Here is a 21,785-nt window from a genome sequence, read left to right as displayed (position 1 = left end):
ATGGAGTGTAGACTCAAATGTCGCTCCAAAAACAAAAAAATAGAAAAAAAAATAGAAAAAAAATCAAATAATGTTGTGTGTAACTTATTTCTTTAGTCGAACAGATAAAATAAAAAAGAAGCTCATGCTATACAAGTGTAGCACAATTTACAGACAGTTGTACGGTTATTACTACTGTGAGGTTATGTCCTTCAAGTAAAAACGAGTACTTATTCACCTCAGTGTTCTAGAGGGGGTTATTGGGGGGCTATTTTCCTTGGAAATTTCACCTGATAGTCAAGGAATTTAAATAAAATAGAGTAAATTTATAATTAGTCAGTTTGCTGATAATATGCCTTTGTTGTTGTTGTTTTCAATTTTTTTTGTAAAAGAACTTATGATCTCTAAAGAAACAAAATTAATTTTCTCAAACGTATCTGGTCTGATTGTAAATGTTATGATATGTCAGATTTTAGCAATCTGCAATCTTGATTTAAATATTTTAATAAAGTATAAAGTATATCATAATAATAAAATGATCTGTTGTTGAAAGGAACATTTGAATACCACTCCTAGATTTCCTATTTAAGCGATTTGAAATTGAGGTTGACTCATGTAATTTTTTTGTACTTCTGAATGTGAAACTGGTGATCATCTCTATTTTAAATTGTCCTCATGTGAGTTTATTTTGGTCAGACATTTACAGTTGACTCTATCTGAAAATAGTCAACATTTCCATGCTTACTTATTGTTTCTTTTATGAGTGGGTTAAACAACTAATTTTCTGATACTGTTAATCTCATTATTATTCTGGGTAAATACCATTTTAATTCTTCTTAAAATCATCAATTAATGTAATCTGTCTAACTGCATGTCTTTGGACTGTGGGGGGAAGCTGGAGAACCAGAGGAGAATATGCAAGCTCCACACAGAAAGGCCCTAGCCAGATTGTGGATGTGAACCCAGGACCTTTTTGCTGTGACACAATAGTGCTAAATACTGTGTTGCCAAGCTCAAAATATGTATATGTAGATCCTTGCTCCTTTGACCCATTGTTAATTTTTTCTGCTGTTCTGTTTTTCTTTTCCGTTTTTTAATTTCTGCCATTTGGACCTTAGATGGTTAGGAAAAACTGTTGGCTGATGTTTTTGAACCCCATCTTTTGCTGATAATACAACAAACAAACAAAAAGATAGCTCTGCACTGCCAAGTGGGTCATTTGAAATGACCAACTGGATAGCACAGCATTCCCATTGGACTGGGTGTTGGATCCAGCTGGATAAGTGTCTTGTTTGGTCTAACTGTCCAAAAGTTTTGCCTCCTATATTGACCAGGAAGAGAAACTACGGGGTTTCAACCATGTTTTCTAGGATAGGATTTGTAAGCCTATATAATAAATATCAGGACTAAAGATATTTTAAAATGTTGTATTTTTTTAGTATCTTACTTATAGTTAAATAAAAATATTTTCATTTTTGGACGTTTACTCGCAACTGCAACCACCCAAACGAGCAAGGCGCGAACACTCCTCCCAGTCGCAGGGGGCGCTGGAGACAATTCCATAGCCATCTTTTGTGGCGCTGTTTCTGTATCGCATTTCCTGTGCGTAGCAGCGGCAATGCAAGTGATTTTGGGGGAATTTAATATAGCTTTTTCTGAAAAAGTAAAGAATTTGGCCGAGTTTTTACATACATATTCTGGCTAAGTGGCTCGCTGGAACAGAAGTTAAACATGGATATCCCCAGTCCTCCCGAAGGTGAGCCGTACACCACAGCTATTTTAAATTTCGATTCAACGTAAGCGAGCACCCATGCTATCTGCTACATAGCTAACAAAACCATTGGATTTAGCATATTGATTAAGGTCACCGATCACAAGTGGATGAATGCTTAACCAGGCTCTGTGTGTAAGCATTGAACCAACTAACGTGAGAAATGGTGTAGAAATAATCCAGTAATGGAGAGTAAACGTTAGTTGTTCCAACTTTTCACGGCTGCTGGCTTTTAAGAAAAAGAACCCCCCAAGAAAGAAGATCCCTTATAGATATGTTTGTGCTACAGCAGCACGATTAAGAGTAGAATTACAGCCAACTGGTTTAATAATACTATGTAGAAATATGGAAATAATTAATGATTACGCAACCTCTTTCCTAGATATTTGTGTTTCAGAATAAATTAATTATTTTCTAAATCTGTTTTATTTTTAAAAAAAAAAAAGCACTTTAGACGCTATTATTTCTGTCTGTTTCAGTGTCTCTGTTTTGTGGTTTTTACAACAACATTTTTCACTGTATTTATGTCTGTTTTTTTTTTTCTTTGTACAGATCAGGAGCTTCGAAATGTGATTGATAAGCTGGCCCAATTTGTTGCCCGAAATGGCCCAGAGTTTGAGAAGATGACGATGGAAAAACAGAAGGACAACCCTAAGTTTTCCTTCCTTTTTGGGGGCGAATACTTCAGCTACTACAAGTACAAACTTGCTATGGAGCAACAGCAACGTATGTAGTTAAACTGACACGTCACGATAAAAACAGAATTTTCACATAGAGGTCAATTTAGTATTGCAATATTAAGTTCATTTGATGTTCAGTACTTTGGATTTCTTACTATGATAGAAATATTCAAACTAAAAAAAATGTAATAAAAAAACAGTTTTTAAGGATAAAAGCGAAACAAAACAAAACAACCCAGTACATGCACCAGATATGTTGGCAGAATTATTTACTTTTCTGTTTTGGGGTGAAACTGTTAATTGAACAGTCCAACATTGTATTGGTAATGTGAATCTGTTTTTGCCATGGATTTTCCTTTTGATTAAAGGCTTCCAGACTGCCTTTATATCATCACCTTGCAACAGTAGTCCTTGTTCTGCTTGCAGCCTTCGTGAGCTGCAGAGTCAGTTCTCTAGCTCACAGAAAATCTCCCCAAAAGCAGAACAAGGATATCAGTCACTAAATGCACTAAAGACAGTGGATTTGGAATCTCACTACAGGATAAAAGGTGTCCAAATGACACTTTGGTCTGGCTTAATAACAGCTAAATTTGAAAATACAAATCTTTAAATTTAGAATCTCTTCAATAATCAAAGACACATTGGTTGGGTCCAAAGAATAATTTTCATATCAGACATTTGGGTAGGAGGATTAGCAAATGAAGCACTGTTTTGTAGTATCTTACAGTGCGCTGTCTACACATACAGCTTTTTCGGCAGTCTTCAAGGAGACATCAGTGAATTATAATGTAAATAGCTAAGTGGGCATTGTAGCAAGTTTGCCACTACAGGAACACCTCTATATGTACCTTGCATAAAGTTTCTTTGTTCGGTGTTTTTCTCTTTATTTACGCGCATACAACAAGTTTCAAAATTCTGTCATTCTCCATGCTTTTAGGAGGTTGAGGTGGTATACTTGTGTGGCACCAATCCTGTGTCCACCCCACTTCACAATCTATGTCCCCCACTCGCCAAATGGCCATAAAGGGTCCTTGCCAGTTGGCGAGTAATTTTGAATTGCAAATGGGAATCAAAATTAATAATACGTGTATTTTACCTCCCAGTTTGAACTGTCTGAGTCTAGTGCCTCTGTTGTACAGGTGCTGCTGACATTCCTTTTATCACCTAGCCGTAAAAGGCTGATGGGGTTTCTTGTTACCCTGTTAAGGTCAGAGGTAAAATCTTCTGAGAATCTTGTGGATGCAATACCGCGAGAGGGAAGTCTCCTAGGATTTTCAAATTGATACCACAGGTGCATCTAGTAAAAATGAATGCCATACTTTGAGAACAAGATGACAGGATTTTGAAACTGATACCATAGGTATGTCTGTTAGAAGGCTGAGGGTAGCACTGGCGACTGCCAGTATTTATGATTCAAGTTTGGTGTTTTTGTTATTGTTGTGTAGGACAACAAAATAACAACATTTTGGCAACCCCTGCCCATGCAAAATATTCAAAAAATGTGCAAAATGGCAAATATTTAAAAGTACACGTGAAGAAGAAAAAAATAAATAGAATAAAACAATACAAAATACATACATGGTCATAAAAAGTATGTGCAAAGTTAAGAACATTATGAAAATTTAGTAATGACTTCACAAGTTGTATGTGCAAGTTTCACTGTATAGCAATGTAGTGCTATTACACAGAAGTTGTAATAGGAAGGCTAGCAAGCATGTGTAGACTGTGTGTGTATGTGTGTAGCAGCATTTGAGTATAGTTGATGTACATAGAGTCAAGTTCTGTTCTTCTTGACTGTCTGAAATCAACCACAGTCTCCTTGGCTTTGCTGCTGTGTAGTATAAGTTTGTTGATGGGGCACCAGGCGATTAGGCTCTACACTTTTTCTCTGTCTGCAGTCATGTTGTTAATGGAGATCAGGCCAATGACTGTGTGTCGTCCGCAAACTTGATGATGGTGTTTGTCACGTTTGAAGGTTGAACAGGTCTTACAGAACAGGGCTCAGCTCACATCCCTTTGGTACATTGAGGGTGGAGGATGCACGTTTGCCCATCCTGACAGTCTGGGGATAGTTGGTTAAGAAATACGGGGTCCACCTAAAGATGGTCGGCTGAGACGGTTTGGGAGTTTGGACACCAGTTTGCGGGGACACTGGTATTGAAAGCTGAACTGAAGTCCAGGAAGAGCATTCTACAGTACCTGCCTGTTTGTCGAAGTGCTCTAAGGTGGTATAGAGTGTAAGGCTGATGGCTTCTTCTGTTGACTTTGGTCCAGAGTGGCTGTGATCACTTAATGTGAGCCACAATCAGTCTTTCAAAGCATTTTGCTATCATCAGGGTAAGTGTAGTTGAATGATAGTCATTTAGGCTGCTCTTAGTTCTTTGTTTTGGAATGGGCACAGTGGTTGTAGTTTTGAGGCATGTTGTGCACTCCCAGAAATCGAAGAGAGGTTAAAGATGTCAGTGAAAACCTCTGCAAGGTGGTCAGTGCAGGTCTGCAGAACACACTCCAGAACACCATCAGGTTCTGTATCCTTTCTGGGTTTAGTTCTCTGCAATAACACTCCTAATGTCATTTCTTTCCAATGACAGTTCAGGCTGGGCTGGTAGGGGATGGAGGTAGATTTCGCTTGCATCATTGTAACTGCTGAAATGGGCAGAAACGATGCTTCAGTCAGGGAAGGATTACTGCTTACTTTGAGGGTTTTTCTTTTAATAGTCTGTCAAATGTTGTATGGCACATATTATCTGAGTTGTTTTTGTTGAAACTGTCCTGAATCTGTAATTGTTCTTTGAGGCCTCAGTGCGGTGTTTGAGATTTGCTTTTGCTAGGCTATAAGATGCCGTGTCCTGGGCTTTGTAAGCAACATCCCTGATTTTAAGCAGCTCTCTGGCCTCTTTATTGACCCTGGGTTTCTGGTTTCAGAACACTTTGATTAGTTTCAATGTGATGACCAGGTCAGTGCAGAAGTTGATGTAGGATAGAACAAATAATCTCTACACTTCTACATCAGAGTCCATTAAGGTGCTCCAGTCTGTTTATTCAAAGCAATCTTGAAGTAGACAAGGTCTTAATCATTCTGTTGGTTGGTTTAGTTCTGCAAATGAGAGGTTTGTAGGTCAGTACCATTAGCAAGGAGAGATGGTCAGAGTATAGTTGATGTATAGTACATGACTCTGTCTGTCATGAGCACACCCTCCCAACATTGTCCTACCAGTTTATTAAACCTCAGCCAGTCCGTCCCCAAGAATCAAGGCAGACTGTTTGTAAACTGGAAGCAGCGCCCAGAACTGCTGCAACCTGAAGAAAAAGAGCAGGGACAAAGGGGTTAGTTTGGTGTCGGCTTGTTGAAGTGAGGAGCTTCTTCCTCAGAGCAGAGACTGAACGGCTTCCAGTCGGCTACATACTTTTATTTATATTTTAAAATCTAGAAATATCACTTAAATATTACTTTTCAAAAGAAGTCAAAATAGTAATTGTACTAACTATGCACAAATTAAATCTTTAAAAAGCTGTAAAAATATATGAAACTTCCCACATGCAGCTTCATCAGTGCTGCTTTTCTCATATTCTTGCATGAGGAGCAATCCAGTCACGTCCTTCCTGTGAGGACAGCAGTTCTTTGAGCAAAACACAAATATTTTCTTGGCATAGATGCTGATCTTTATAAAGAAGCGAACTTAATATGAGAGTAAATTACATTATTTACTGTTCTACAGTTGGCTTTGATTACTGAAACATAGTCACCTAATTAGCAGCCTGATACTAAAAGCAGAGTGTTGTGCAGTTTTGCATGGTGTTCTTCTGTCAGTTGTGTGATACCACTGAAATGCATTAAAGTTTGCCTTTCTCCACTTAGATCCCTCTACCCACGATGGGGAGGAATATAAATCTAAAGGTATTTATATAAAATCAGAATTTTCAGATACATTTAAAAATTCTATTTGGAAAGTCACATGTTGTTATGCACTTTTTTCCCAGATGACACAACATTTGTGCTTTAAAATACTTTGGTTTGTTTTCATTTTGCATGTTCACATTTTTTGCTTTTTCAGTGAATTTCTCTTGGCCATACCTTCTTAATGATCTTGATTAAAATGCTTAATCCTCCATCTTGAAGCAGGTTTGATTACATGCACAGATACAAAGACACAGACACAAACAGAGCAGGGTGTTGTTTGTCCTGTTTGTCTGTAACATGCTTCTGCTCAAGGCAGCTGTAGAATAAGGGCTGTACAATTTAAAAAATGTCAGTATTGGTTGAACTAATTTCTGCATTATTTTGTTTATTTCTTGGTACTCAAATTAGTACTACAGTCAGTACTATAGTATTACAGATATTATTGGCAAGTGGCATCAGAAGCTAAATGTTAAGCTAAAACAAAGTTGTTATTGTTGTTCTTCTTCTTATTTATGATTATTATCATCAGTTCAAATGCTGTAATAAAATAATTCCCAAATATGGGATGAATACAGTTTTATTTATCCAGTAATACAAATGTAATCCTCCTGTAATTACTGAAAAGTTTATGATTATGTTCTGAACATTTGATATTATTAAGTGATAACATTTACTTGGCTTTGTTTCACTTTTTTTTTCTATAAAATGAATTTTACTGCATTAATGTCTTTGGTGATAAATGGCCAACAATAAGACTGTTAACATATTTAATGTGTTCTCTATTAGTTGAAATTCCAGCAGTGGAAAAATTGGCATTTCTAAAATTTATTCTGCATCACAAATTGAACGTAGTCCTTTGAAGTCCTCTGTCTGTACTTGTAACTTTGTAACTTTGAAGAATAGTTCAGTTTGGCTTTGGTAAACATTGCAAAGCGTATCCTAAAAGTATAATTTTAGGAAAGCTATAACATGAGTTTAAATTCAATGTTTCAAAAAAGTTGGAACAGGGCTGCGGTCATCCCTCTGTAGCGTCCCTCTTTTTTAATAACAGTGTGTAAACATCTGGGAAATGAGGAGACTGGTTAAGACGGATGTGAGCGTGTGTTCTAAATATTGCATATACCTTGCAGTATTGATACTGCCTTTCCAAATATACATGCTGTCAAATAATTTGACACTAATGCATCCTCTGCCATCAAGGATTCAGGCCTTTGAACTGACTGCTGATAACAAGCCGGATGTTCCCTCTCCTCTTTAGTCTGGAAGATGCAGCATTTATGGTTTCAAAAACAATTTCAAACTTTGATTCATCTGAACTCTGAGCGGTTTTCTATTTTGCCTCGGCCCATTTTAAGTGAGCTTTGGTCCTGAGAAGACAGCAATGATTCTAGATCATGTTCATATGTGGCTACTTTTCATGATAGAGCTTTAACCTGCATTTGTTGAGGGGACTGTGAGCTGTGTTCTCACACAGTGATTTCTGGGAGTGTTCCTGAGCCCATGCACAGATTTCCGTTACAGAACCATGCCTGGTTTTATTGCAGTATTTGAAGGTCGTGGGATTCCAATACTGATTTCCTACCTTGTCCCTTGTGCACAGTGATTTCTCTAGATTCTCTGGAATTTTTTAAACAATATTACATATGAAATTGTTTCTCAGTTTTTAGACAGTTTTTTTGAACATTGGTGAAACTCTGCCAATTTTTACTTCTGTTGTTGATGCCATCAAATTTAAAATTAGCAAATATTTTTCTTAGGGTGATGTGGCTCAGCAGGTATAGCGGGTTGTCTACCAATCAGAAGCTTGGTGGTTCACTCCTCGGCTTCCCCATTCTGCACGTTTACGTATTCTTGGGCAAGCTATTGAAACCCTAGTTGTGTGTGAATGTTAGACAAGTTTAGGGAAAGAAAAAAAAACATCTCTCTGTATATGTTTGACATTAGGTGAATGGGACTTGTAGTAAAAAGCTCAGAGTAAAAAAAAATGCTAAATAAGTACTGTCCATTTACCTTTTAAAACTGTAGATGTTCTCAGTTTAAGCATCTGTGTTCTGTTGTGAATAAAGCAAGGATTTAAGAGATTTGCAAATATTGCATTCTTATATGTGTTTTCACTCTTGTATGCTTTTCATACAAGTTTCATACAAGACAGATAGAAACTTTATAAGATTTATATATATCTTTTCCATATGGGTTGGTACAACAGAAATGTATTTTCATTTAATCGAGGAGCCCAGCCTGAGTTTGTGGCGATGCCAACAGGTTACCTCAGCGCACCAGTTGTTTCTGCAGCAATCAGCAGTACCAGGAGGGGATGTGTTGATACTGATTGCATGTCTTAAATTGTGTTCACTCCTCTCCTTGGAACATTTCGTGTAGGCCATGTTTTATTTCTTCCTCAGAAAACCATATTGGCAGATTAGCAGTATTTTTTTTTTCTCTTCATGATTTATTAATTGTGTTCATGGCCATCATGTTGTCATCAGCAGCAGCTATACAAAAGAAACACTTGGTCTTAAGGACTGAACATTCAGTCCTGTTTTTTGCTTGTTTGTTTGTTTGTGCAGAAATATACAACCCTGGTGCAAAAGATGTGGTTGATATCCCCCCTCCACCAATGCCGATGATTGCTCCACCTCCAATCCCTCCACCCTCTGCGCCCGCTATAGATGAGCTCATTCAACAGAGCCAGTGGAATCTGCAGCAGCAGGAGCAGCATCTGCACACGCTCAGACAGGTGAAGTGGAAAAAATGTAATGAAAGAAGCACACCCTTCCCTCCAGAAACATTTATTCCCGTGTACTGGTTGTTGATGAACGTTTTTGTTTTGAAGTCTGTCTTTGCTGAATGTTTCAGTTGTCCGGAGTTGATAGGAGAATTTTTTTGTGAGGGCAAGACAATTTCTGTTTTGCACATATAACTTCTTTACAGAAGAGTAACTCTCTGTACTAACAAAACTGGGACCCACTCTTGAATGCTTGGAGAGAAATTAAGTAGTTATCGCTCCATGCATTAAACAAAATAATAATTAAGAGCATGTGATACAAGAAATAATCACGCTGGAGAGATTATATCTCTCGGCTGGTCTGGGAACGCCTTGGTGTTCCCTCGGAGAAGCTGGGGGAGGTGGCCGGGGAGAGGGAGGTCTGGGTTTGGGTGGATGTGATACAAGTGGCTGAGGGGACATCACAAGACCAGTGTTGACCAATAAATTTTCTAATGCTTTCTCAATGTAGGAACAGGTCACTGCAGCCATTACTTTAGCTATGGAGCAGCAGACCCAAAAGCTGCTGCTGGAAACGCAGTTGGACATAACAGAATTTGACAACCTGCTTCAACCAATTATAGACACCTGCACCAAAGATGCCATCTCGGTAAGGACATAACGATAGGATTTTCTATGAATCAGGACCACACAGGAAATCATTCCTCCCATTGGCTTTCTCTTTGTACAATTCCTTCATGTAAAGAGCTATTATAATTAGAGCTATTTACATTTCACTTTTGTTTTTCTTCCTCAGGCTGGTAAGAACTGGATGTTCAATAATGCCAAGTCCCCACAGCACTGTGAACTGATGACATCACATCTACGCAACCGCATCACTGCTGATACAGCTCATTTTGAGCTGCGCCTACACCTTATCTACTTAACAAATGACGTTCTTCATCACTGGTACCCAAACCTAAATACACTCACGAACCCATGTAGTTTACTTGTGTACTTAATCTGTGAGAAAACGAATGATGGAGTAGCATTATAAGTAATATGAAAGAGGGTAAAATCAATTTTCCTCACTGCCTTTCTCTTTCCTGTTTGTTTGTTTTTTTCTATGCCTTCTGTTGATACTGCCTAAGGGAAGCATGTATAATGCAAACACAATTGGTCCTGGAATCATTAGCACTGAACTCCATAATTAACCTTTGTATGTGAAGAGGACTCTTACATGAACAAATTGGAGTCTGTTAGATATATAGAATGCAAACCACTGCAGCACAGTACCTTTAATACCTGCAGTATGCTCTAATAGCCAGACAATGTTATGGTCAACAGTATTGAACGCTGCACTGAGGTCCAGCAGGACAAGCACAGAGAGGAGTCCACTTTCAGAGGCCATAAGAAGATAATTTGTAACCTTCATTAAAGCTGTTTTTATGCAATTAGCTCTGAAACCTGCTTGACACGCTTCAAATAAGCCAAAGGTTTGCGTGGTTAGTTTAAAGTGTATGGGAACAGCTTGAAACAGGTAATATGTCAGAATAGTGGAGATATTTTTTTTCATGTTCCAGTTAGGAAGGTTTTTCATATTTTTTTTGTTTTTCATCCTTTTTAAAGAATAACTGAGGTACCAAACTGTGAGAGAATTCTAATAATTTGACTCTTAGTTATGTAGCAATAACTATACCCTCTTTCACATTACCTGTCCATACAAAGTTACTACAGTAGCGCTACAGGTAGAAAAATGTAGCAATACCACACGTTGAAGAAGCAGAAACTTTGTCAAGTGGCACACTGTGTATGAATTGGTTTTATCCAGTATTGAAAATGTGCAGTTGTTGGTCTCTGTAAGTTGTACCTTTGACTGTTTTATATTACACAGGAATATTGCAGATGGGGCTGATGAGTGAAGCTCACTCAGCCCATTAACTGAGCTTAGCATTTAGTGTTCTGATGGCAGGATAAAAGCTGTTTCTCAACCTGGCTGTCCTGGGCTTATTGTTGAAGTTTTCTCATCTCTCCAGAGTAAGGTCCAGCCAATGATCTTTTGTGCTGTCTAATGACCCTCTGCATGTTTTTCTGCCACCAAGCTATAAGGATACCAGGCTTTGTTGTAGGTCAGGACACTCTGTGGTGCTGCAATTAAAAAGCCACCAACAGTTTCTTATCCAGATGGTTCCTTTTAGCATCTTAAGGATGTGGAGTCCTTGTTGGTTTTAACGGTTTTAACGGCCATGTTGTTGTTAGTGGTTCATGACAGGTCCCCAGGAACTTAAAAGAGGACACTCGCTGATTACAGTCCCCGTTGACTACCTCCTTAGTTTTGATGGTGTTGAGCAGAAGGTTGTGTTCTGCTCAACACCATCCTGCCATTTTTTTTTACCCCGCTCGCTGTACGCAGTCTTGTCCCCTCTGCTGATGAGGCCAATAACTGTTGAATTGGAGAAGGGAGGTGTACAGGAGAGGGCTCAGCACACAGCTTTGCCCATGCTGTGGGTCAGCATGCAGGAGCCAGGCATTGCTCATTTATTGTAGTATTGTAATGGATTATGTGCCTCAATGTTTTGTTTGTGATTCTTTTAATGTTTTACACAGCCAGCGGAAGCAGCAGAAGGATTTGTTGGCAGCGCTGCAGAAAGTTGTTGTTCCAATCTACTGCACAAGCTTTCTAGCTGTAGAGGAAGAAAAACAGCAGAAGATCACCAGGGTAAATACAGGCACATATTTTCCAAGTCTAACACACTAACTGGTTTTTCTTTGCTATAGCAGCTTCAGCTATGAATATTCATTTATATCAGTTTGTTAGTAGCTTAGATCTGGTGATTAAAAGGAAGTTTTTTCTCCTCCATTTATTGAACGGGGAAAAGGTTTCTGTTTCTGACATTCCTCTCCCTTCATAGTTGTTGCAGCTTTGGGAGAAAAATGGGTACTTTGATGAGGAGACCATTCAACAGCTCCAGAATCCAGCACTGGGCCTTGGCCAGTACCAGGTGACAGGATCATGTCTTAACAATCAGATTTTAGAGTTAGACCCAAATATTTCACTTTCAGGATTTTTGTGTTGTAAGTATTGGGCACTATGGTGTTGCAGTGGTTACCACTGTTGCTTCACAGTAAGAAGGTCCCTGCCACAGACTGTTGATCTGTCCAGCTTGTAGCCCTCCCCTCGCCTTATTGGAGCTGGGTTAGGCTCCAGGCCCCTGTGACAAGAGGCAATGTCAGGTGTTTTTATCCCACATGTTGTGAATGCAACCCCCCTCCCAACTGAAAAATTTTCTACCTGGGACACTGCGCTGAGCATACGTGTTTTCATACTACCAGATGGCGGAAGAATATGGTGATAGCAGGAGTTTCAGATGAGCAAGGGAATGAGACTATAATTGAAGAAAAGTCAGACGAGCTAGTTCCAAAGAGTAACAGCCCTGGATCAATAATCTGGCAGTGGTTTGGATTTTCATAAGGATGTCAAACAAAATGCCGTAATTTGCAAAAGATGCCGTAAAGTTATTGCTGCAAAAGGTAGCAATACCACGAACGTGTTCCACCACCTGAAAAGCCATCCACTGCAAAATGAAGAATGTTTTCAATTCACCATGTCAACACCTCCCCACACGCCAAAGAAAACGCTAAACCAGCCAAAAAGAAAAAGTGCTGCCAGAGTTCTACATATCAGCAAGAGAAAATATATCCCAGTAGCTAATAAATGTGACCTTCTTCCCAACAACTACAGCTCTATGGACCAGCAGCAGTCGTTGGAATCTGTCAGAAAGTAGTCAGGTGTGCATCACCACGGATAACAGGAGTAACATAATAAAAACAATATATATGTATCTATCTATATATCGATCTATTGATCGATCTAGATTTGTGTGTGTCTGCGTATGTGGATATATGTATATATGTTTTTCCTCATATTATCCGGCCCCATTCATGACTTTTTTTGTATTTTTCCCCACCATAGACTTTATCTGGTATTCTGTTGTTTCTTTCAGGCGTCCCTGATAACAGAATATGCTGCAGTGGTGCAGCCAGTCCAGTTGGCCTTCCAGCAGCAGATCCAGTCATTGAAGACTCAGCATGATGAGTTTGTTGCTAGTCTGAAGCAGCAACATCAGTCACAACCGCAGTCTGCCCCTGTAGGACAGCTAGCTGCCCCAGCTGAACCGGAAAAGCCCCCCCCTATGACTACGCAAGCTGGTGAGTGGAAAAACACTCAACCAAAGCAGAGGCACAGCCTCATGCATGAGATCATGTCAACTGCTTATACAGTTTGGGAAATAATTATTTGATCCTCTGCTGAATTTGCGAGTTTGGTCACTTGCAAAGAAATTAACAGTCTGTAATTTTTATGGTAGTTTAATTTTAATGGAAAGAGACAGATTATTAACCAACAATACAGAAAAAACACATAAATACATAAACGTTATAAACTGATTTTCAGTATTTGATCCTGTTGTGGAAATTTTGTGCATTAAATAAAGGAGGTTATACTGCTGGAGTTGTCTTGTGAGCAGTTTATTCTTACAAGTACTTACAATTCAGTACAAGGCACTGATGGTATTGTGCTGAGGAATTGACCAAACAAAGGATCCAACAGGGGAGAGATGCAGGGATCTGATTCATACTCAAAATTTCTCTTTCTAAACATGGCGTGAACTAATCATTTGATTCGGGTGTGTTGACCCAGGGGGATATCTAAAACCTGCAGGATACCGGCCCTCGAGGCCTGGAGTTGCCTACCCCTGAGATAAACTTTGCGACTCATTTTTTGTCTCTAAAAGCAACATTTCCCTGCCTGGGCTGCCTTGCACCGCTGCATGTTAGTCTGTTTCAATTGAGGCCTGTGGGGCACTATCAGCCAATGAAACAATAGACACATTTCTGTGTTTTTGTAGATGAATATTTCACACTTTAAGGCTGCCTGTTTATTTAAGGGAGATGACCAATACAATATAATCACAGATGATAGATTAAATAGATTTTAGGTAGATGCTTATGCATTTTTAAAGTCTTATATGTTGAATTGATGTCATCTGTTTAGAGCCCCTGCCAGTCAGTGCTGTTCTCCATGCTCGTGTTATTGTCCATGACGTTTTAGCACAAACACTTTAAAGGTGATAATTTAGGACTTCAGCAATAATACAGACAGCAATGTAGTTAAACCTGACCAAGTCCATGTATGTTTGTTTCATGATGTCTCTTTTTTGTGTTCAGGAGATGTAAAGCTTCCCATGTCAGGTCCTCCTCCAGGAGAGTTTGATGGCTCTTCATCCAGACCACCAGACCCCAGCAACCCTAGTGGTCCCTCAGATATACCCCCCACAAAGCCTGCCTGGTATGACCCTCAGCATATGAGCCCCTGGAACCCCAACCAGCCGGTAAAGACCTTTTTGTGTGTGTTTCTTGTCTGTGTGTGTGAGTGAGGGAAAATATTGAAAGATACAGAAGGAGAGTGCATATTTGCTGGATATTCTCAACTACAGTGGTGTGTACAGCCCTCCCTGATTTCCTATTTTTTTTATGTTTATCACACTTAAATGGCTCAGATCATCAAATACATTTGAATATTAGACAAAGATAACACAAGTAAACACACAATGCAGTTCCTAAGTAAAGGTGTTTATTATTAATGGGGAAACAATTAAAACCTACATTGCCCTGTAGCTGGAGAGGCAGTTAGGACAGAGGGCGATTTTACTCTAGGTGAACATTAAGAGCGTGCAAGAAAGAGCCAGGTAACAGCTAACAACTCTCAACCGAAACATAAAGTCTTCCAGGGGTGTACAGTGCAATGAAAAAAACTGTCTGTGCGCTTAATTATTTTGTATACGTAGTACTCATGTGACAGCTTTGCAAGCCACTTTGTTATTTTGTGAAGCCATAGTACGTCACAATGTGACAGAGTTGTAGTCTGTTGTTATAACATATTGTTATCGTATCAATGTAATTAGCCTTAAATTCTACAACAGTTCCCACACTTCCTTTGTGTTTGCCACCAGTCCACTGATAGATAGTATGTGCCGGCAGCTCGGAGAATCTAATGGAATTTGAAAGAGGTGTTTTCACGCTAAAAAAAACAGGGCGATATTTTAAACTTTTAAAAGAAAACCAGCCCATCAGAATAAAACAAACACAACGTGCACCAACTGAAGGTGCGTCTGACAACAAAGGAAAGGTTTATAAGTACAACAGCGAGTTGGAAAAGGAGTTTACGTGGCTGATTTACGATGCTAAGGCACAACTTTTATTTTGTCAGCACTGCTCAGAAACAGCAAAAAAGAGTAAATCAGACATTCTTTACATTGTGGGAAACAAGATATTTTAAAGAGTTGATGTTGAAAAACACCACATTGCATGCTTGTGCTGCAACTTTTGAGCTGTGCTACAAAACTAGCAACCTTTTTAGCACCAGTGCTATAAGCTAGGAATGTTAACATACATTCAGTTTTATATGTTATATAATTTATATATGAAATAGAAGTCGGTCACACTGGCCTCACTTGACCTATCCTGGGTCACTCTGGATGACGGCTACAGGGGAAAAACATCTTCTGACAGAATGGACGTGTCATTGTGGGCTTATTCCTATCATTAATGCTGAAGGAATGCTAGTGTAGCCACACTACATTGTCACCCTGGCCTTGCCCATCTAGTGACATGTCTCTTAATCATCACAGTTCCTCACTTTGCAATTTACTGGCAAGCTCAGGTCGTGGTCACATCCTTTCTGTCTCGGCTCTTCCCCAGCCTCCTTTTGATCCAAACCAGCCACCACCACCTTGCCCTCCTTGGAACAGCCATGAGGGGATGTGGAATGATCAGCGGGACCCAGGAAACTGGAGTGGAGGTCCTGGTAGAGAAGGAGGTCCTTGGAGTGGTCCAGGTGGATCTGAGCACGCTCCTCCATCTTGGAACTCGTATGACCAGCAACCACCATGGGGAAATCAGCCGGACCAGCCTCCCTGGGGTCAGAGGGAGCCACCATTCCCTCCACGCATGCAGGCATGTGGGAGAACATTTCTGTGGTTTTACTTCCTCTGCTATTTACTTTGCATTTCCAACTTACATTTACACTGCATCCTTTTCTGAATTTGACTTGAGTTTCTTTTGTTGCAGAAAAGATGCTAGAGCTTCTTACTTACATGAATGATTGTGGTGTTTCACTTGCATTTTTACAGAGGCCGCCCCATTTCAGAGGACCTTTCCCTCCTCACCAGCAGCCACCTCCTTTCAACCAGCCCCCTCCGCCCCCACACGGCTTTGGACGTTTTCCCCCTCGCTTTATGCAGGAAGACTTTTCTCCCAGACATCACTATGACAGACCACCCTATACACCACATCGATTTGACTATGCTCAAGGAGAATATCCTGGAGGTTAGCGGAGAGACCCAGAGTCATAGATCAGAGGAGATGCATGTTTCTGCGCCTTTTAATTTTCAGGTGTATTTTAACAGTCTCCAAATATGTTTGACAGATATGCCGGGTCCTCCTCCCCACCACCATCCCAATCAGAGGCTTCCTCCACCAGGTATGGGAGCTGAACATCCTCCCTGGGGTGGAGGCCAGCACCCGGAATTTGGCCCACCGCCACATGGGTTTAATGGCCATTCACCTCACATGCGTCATCGCCAGCATCCAGTGCAAGATGATCCCAGTCTGGTGCCAAATGTGCCCTACTTTGACCTGCCAGCTGGTCTCATGGCTCCGCTTGTTAAAGTAAGTCCTCTGCTTCTCATTGTAGGACAGGGGAATGAGAATAAATACAAATATAAAAAAACAGTAAAAACTGCTACCATTATGGTTCAAGTAATGCATTTCTTATATAGTTTTGTTTTACTATTTTCTCCCAATCACACACATCCATACAAGTGTAATTTTTTTTCATACACCACACAAAAAGAGGTACCGTGGTGGCTTTTGCAATTTTTAGCATGGATTTTGTACTGAAGTGGTATCCAGAATAGACACATTTAGCCCCAATAAAGTTTGCATGCCTTATGGTCTTACTGTTACTGTCAACTGTACAGCTTGAGGACTGTGACTATAAACCTCTGGACCCTAAGGACATTCGGTTACCTCCACCCATGCCACCCAGTGATCGCCTGCTAGCTGCCGTGGAAGCTTTCTACAGCCCTCCATCTCATGATCGGCCTAGGAATAGGTACGAACATACATTTTTTGTGCAAGACAGTTAAACTTAATTTAATAATAGAATTTAAAATATAAATCAATGAATATGTGATTCAGTTTAACTCTTATTTATTTATATAGCACCAAATCATAACAGGAGTCACATTAAGGCACTATATAATGCTGGGTAAAGACCATAAAATAATAAAGAGAAAACTCCAACAATCAGATGACCCCGTCTGAATGTTGGCATTTTCTGCTGACAAGCACTTAGTGTCAGTGGAAAGGGAAAGTTAAGGATAACTCGTGAAAATTGCAGAGTGCTGTATAAAAACATAAAAAGTAAAAGTAAAAAGTGGTGAGTGAAGAAGAAATGCTCAGCAAAGAACTACGTGTAATAACCAATTACAATAGTCAAGCCTAGAAGAAATAAATATCATCTGACCTCATAGGTAGATGAAACTGGTTACCTTCTGAATACCAATACAAATGTATGCTGCTTATTAGTAATGCTGCTTAAGGGAAGCATTTATAATATAATACTAAAACAGTTGGGTCACATGACTGCTTTTTAAGTAATGGCTTCTTACCTCTACCTTAAAGGCCTAAAAGCTAAATAATAGAAATCATACTTAAGATTGAAGCATTATGTAGGTAGAACTTCTATGAAAAGTCTTGTAGGGACTGTCACTAGTTTTGAAAGTAGCTGTATATAATATGTCTGTAAGATGGCTATGACTAATTTTTTCTCCAGTGGTTAAACATTTGTGAAGAAGATCATAAAGTCAGTACAGTTGGTGTAAACGGGGTCTCTTTGTCAGCCAGGCTATGGTGCTAAAAAGAAATGCAGGGTTGTTCGTATTTTGTTCAGTCAGTAATCGTAAGTAAGATTTACTAGCCTTATAGAAACTAAATTAGTGAGACACTTCCTCTCCAGCTTACAGGTTATCTGCTTTAACTTCCTAAGACCCGAACTCTTTCATGGCATGCATTTTTAATTTCTATTTGCTATTTGGGCTGATTGGGCAAATTTAGTATTATGGTTTAGACAACCCAAAATGTGATGTTCACATATGTGGAGGTTAAGGTGTTTGTTTGTGAATTATATCAATTATACCTGGTCGAGTGTTCTGCAACCAGGACAAAAACCGCATTGTTCCTCCTGTATGAGAGATCCGACTAGCAGACAAACTCTCCGTTCGAGCAACCTGGGATAGACTTTAAAGTCTGAGAAGTGTGATCCCCTATAGTTGGAGCACACCCTCGGGTCCCGCTTAGTCTTTTGTAGCTGTTTATCTGCAGAAATTGCTGTAGAAACTGGGTGAAGTACTACTACTTTGTTTAAAAATTGCAGTGAATATTGATTACACATATTTGTGGTTGGTTCCTCATTCAGTGAAGGCTGGGAGCAGAACGGCCTGTATGAATTCTTCAGGGCTAAGATGAGGGCCAGAAGGAAAAAGGATCAGGAGAAACGTAACAGGTAAGCTTTTCCTTCATAATAGAGTATTCTCTCTTTTTCCATCTCTCTCCTGTGCTACAAATATCAAAACACAACATATTTAACTGATTTTTTTAAACTTGACTGTTGTTTACTAATCATGACACCAGGTGTCATTATTCACGTCACATCTTTATAATACAGAAAAAAGAAATAAAATAATGTTTATTGCTTCTTCTTTTAGTTTTACAGCACGTTGGTCAATGATTGTTGTTTTCAAATGTGCTTAATAAAGTGAATTGTCTTTTTAAAAGGAGGATGTCATGCTTTTCAAAGTAAAACCCAGAACTTTGTATGTTCTGATAGTTTTATCATTTCTCCAATGATGACTGGTTCTAGTGGTCGTGGAGGCAGCCGCTCCAGGAGTCGCTCTCGCAGCCGAGGGAGGTCTTCGTCTCGCTCCAGCTCTCACTCCTCAAAGTCCTCCAGGTCACGCTCCCGTTCATCACGTTCCCGCTCCCACAGCCGCTCTCGCTCCTACTCACAATCCAGGTCTGTATCCACACATCAAAGCATGGTACCTTCAGTCGTGATTTGTTAGATCCTGCGAAGTCTCATTCACAAGCTATGAAATGCACTCTATTTCCAGCAGTTCTTGATTTTCCATCGTGTTTGCTTACCCCAGCTCTCATTTGGTCATTTTGTTTAATAATCCGCTTGATCATTTATAATCAAACATTACTGCGAAATGAAAGTGGAATATTTTCAAATAATCACGGCCAAATTTAACACCAGGAACTTGATGAGTTGGACTAAAGACCTGTAAATACAGCAGATCCTGTGACAATGGCTTCTTGATATTATATTTCTATTAGGTTTACGCAGTGAAGCCATAATGACTCTGCATAATGCGTGTAAATGGAAGTCTTTGTGTATCATTAATTCAATGCATCTCTGACTGAATAATTTTTTTTCTTTTTCTTTTTTTGTAATTGAAGTCTCTTATTTAAAAACGATGCTGTTGGATATAATGAATGTGTTTCGGGCTTTGAGTGCTGAATATGACTGAAGTGTGATTCATGTTACCTAATTTGTGTTCAACCAAACTCTTTAGGTCCAGGAGTAGATCCAGGTCATCTCGTAGTCACTCTCGCTCCAGGTCTCGATCCCGCTCACATTCACCCACCAAGCGACGGCGTGGCGCAAAATCTCGGAGCTCCTCCCCTCCGTGAGTTTCTTCACTCCTCTTTCATCATATGCTTTGCTAAAAAAAAACTTTATCCTGTAGTGTAATGATGAATTTCTCTCGTGCTTTCTGTAGTTCCACAGCAGTGCTGGGCACAACTTCTTCAAAATTACCTGCAGACACCAGGTTAGGGGAGGAGAACAAAGGTCATCAGCTACTGATGAAGATGGGTACGCTCTAATTATTATGATTTACATTTTATTTTAGTTTTTAAATCCAGTAAGGATGTTTGAAGAATGATATTTTTGGATTTTTTCTGAAGCGACCTAAAATGACTTCCTGTCTGCTGTAGGTTGGAGTGGCTCAGGGGGCTTGGGGGCTAAAGAACAGGGCATCCAGGACCCCATTAAAGGAGGCGATATCAGGGATAAATGGGACCAGTACAAAGGTGTGGGGGTCTCACTGGATGACCCTTACGAGAACTATCGCAGGAATAAAAGTTACAACTTTGTAGCTCGCATGAAGGCAAGAGAAGAAGGTACATAAAATCTTTTATTCAGGAATTACTCACAAAAATAAATTGGGTTGTCCCTTACCTAACTCCTCCTTTTCTGTTTGTTTTTCTTTCTGGGTCAGTCAATCGGGAACCCCAGGACGCCCCTTCAACTGACTGATGCAGTCAAATTGTGTGAAACAACCCTCTCCTCCTCACCACCGCCACCACAGATCTAACTTTTTTTTATTTTAGTTGGTTTTCCACCCAGGATTTGTCACTAGTCCCAAAAGTCTAAACTAAAGGAGAACACTATGCATTTTTAAGTGTCTAAGAGTGCAAGGAGCTTTTGCTGCCTCTAAGTCAAGTTTGTCCAAGCAGAACATGTACAGTGTGTAGATGTGACAATTGACGCTAACAATAGCAACATCACAGGAGTCAGCTAAAACATTTTTGTTCAGCTTGGACCCTCGAATAACTATCTGTTTAATTTTATTATATTTGACTTCCAGTGTTTCATGTAAGTGTTCATAATTCTACAGACTGAAAACAGAGGTCTCAGTCACACTCAACATTTAGGAGCTAGGACATAATAGAAGTGAATAATATGTATTAAAGCAGTGCTTTTCTTTCACTTGCGGTGGATTGTCAAAATAATTCTTTAATAAATAACAAAAGCAGTGCTTTTTCATAAATTATTCCGGCTCTTTTTGTGGAGGAATTGGTCTTAAAGAAAACTGCTTACTGTGGAAGGTGTCAAGAGTCTCAGAAGAGTGGGTTCTGAAAACAAGATGTGGCCAGATCACTATTTGTAAAACAGAAATGTCATATGTGAGAACTGAGCATTTAAGGCGAAAGTAGAATAAAGGTATGGTTGCTCTTCTTGTGAATCTTATTTTTTAAGCAGCTTATTATTGTGACATTTTCTTTTTCAGGTAATGACTTCTCTTTAGATATGTCTTTTAGTTGTAGTGTTAAAATGAAGCTCAACAATTCCACTGTATTTTTATCCACAAGCACACTGTAGAGACATGATCTAAATAAACAATTCTGACAGCTCACAATGGGCCTTTTCTTTCTGTTTGCACGATCAATCATCACACTGTCCTGCTGGCTCGGCCATCTCCAAATGGTCACCAGCATGCAGTGTGTAATCTTTTTTTCCTGGCAATTTTTAATTCAATCAAAAGTGTAACTGATAGGTAATGAAATCCTCAAATTATATGATCCTAAGATTCTGCATTACTAGTTGTAAAAGTCCGTCTGTCTAATATTTGTTATTTTGACCTAGCACAGCGTTCTTACTGAAACCCATAATTGTGCCTTTTCCATCATATTGCCAAATGCAATATTTCTGGACCCTTTTAAGTTCATAGCTCTTTGATGAACACTATATTCAGTATATACTGTATTCTTTCATGGCTGCTACTCAGATGGTTTTGTATTTACACTCAAACTTGCCTAAGAAAAATATTTGATACACGATTG

At 39.4% G+C, this 21,785-nt stretch overlaps 1 protein-coding gene across 2 annotated transcripts; it reads left to right on the top strand.

Annotated features, from left to right (window-relative positions):
- The first annotated feature begins 1,552 nt into the window (after window positions 1-1,552).
- On the top strand, window positions 1,553-21,361 carry cherp (calcium homeostasis endoplasmic reticulum protein). 2 transcript variants are annotated; one of them, XM_006803572.3, is made up of 20 exons: window positions 1,553-1,735; window positions 2,303-2,476; window positions 6,290-6,328; window positions 8,899-9,068; window positions 9,568-9,705; window positions 9,853-10,004; window positions 11,643-11,754; window positions 11,948-12,037; window positions 13,040-13,244; window positions 14,262-14,425; window positions 15,795-16,049; window positions 16,226-16,421; window positions 16,522-16,763; window positions 17,075-17,208; window positions 18,574-18,660; window positions 19,018-19,170; window positions 19,733-19,846; window positions 19,940-20,034; window positions 20,157-20,342; window positions 20,441-21,361. In XM_006803572.3, the coding sequence occupies exons 1-20, from the start codon at window positions 1,711-1,713 to the stop codon at window positions 20,476-20,478; spliced, it is 2,769 nt and encodes a 922-aa protein (XP_006803635.1). In that variant the 5' UTR covers window positions 1,553-1,710; the 3' UTR covers window positions 20,479-21,361. The 2 variants fall into 2 exon arrangements, with proteins under 2 accessions (XP_006803635.1, XP_006803636.1); XM_006803573.3 differs by lacking the exon at window positions 6,290-6,328.
- The last annotated feature ends 424 nt before the right edge of the window (window positions 21,362-21,785 follow it).

The sequence above is a fragment of the Neolamprologus brichardi genome, chromosome 17 (genome assembly GCF_056152115.1).
Source record: "Neolamprologus brichardi isolate AB-2024 chromosome 17, ASM5615211v1, whole genome shotgun sequence".
NCBI classification, from domain to species: Eukaryota; Metazoa; Chordata; class Actinopteri; order Cichliformes; family Cichlidae; genus Neolamprologus; species Neolamprologus brichardi.
This window is presented reverse-complemented; position numbering and strand designations above follow the sequence as displayed.

Excerpts from the sequence above, each read along its gene's own strand:
- cherp (XM_006803572.3), top strand. The coding sequence starts at position 1,711 with ATGGATATCCCCAGTCCTCCCGAAG. Across the intron at positions 16,050-16,225 it reads CATTCCCTCCACGCATGCAG|AGGCCGCCCCATTTCAGAGG; the intron begins GCATGTGGGAGA and ends GCATTTTTACAG. Across the intron at positions 17,209-18,573 it reads CATGATCGGCCTAGGAATAG|TGAAGGCTGGGAGCAGAACG; the intron begins GTACGAACATAC and ends TTCCTCATTCAG.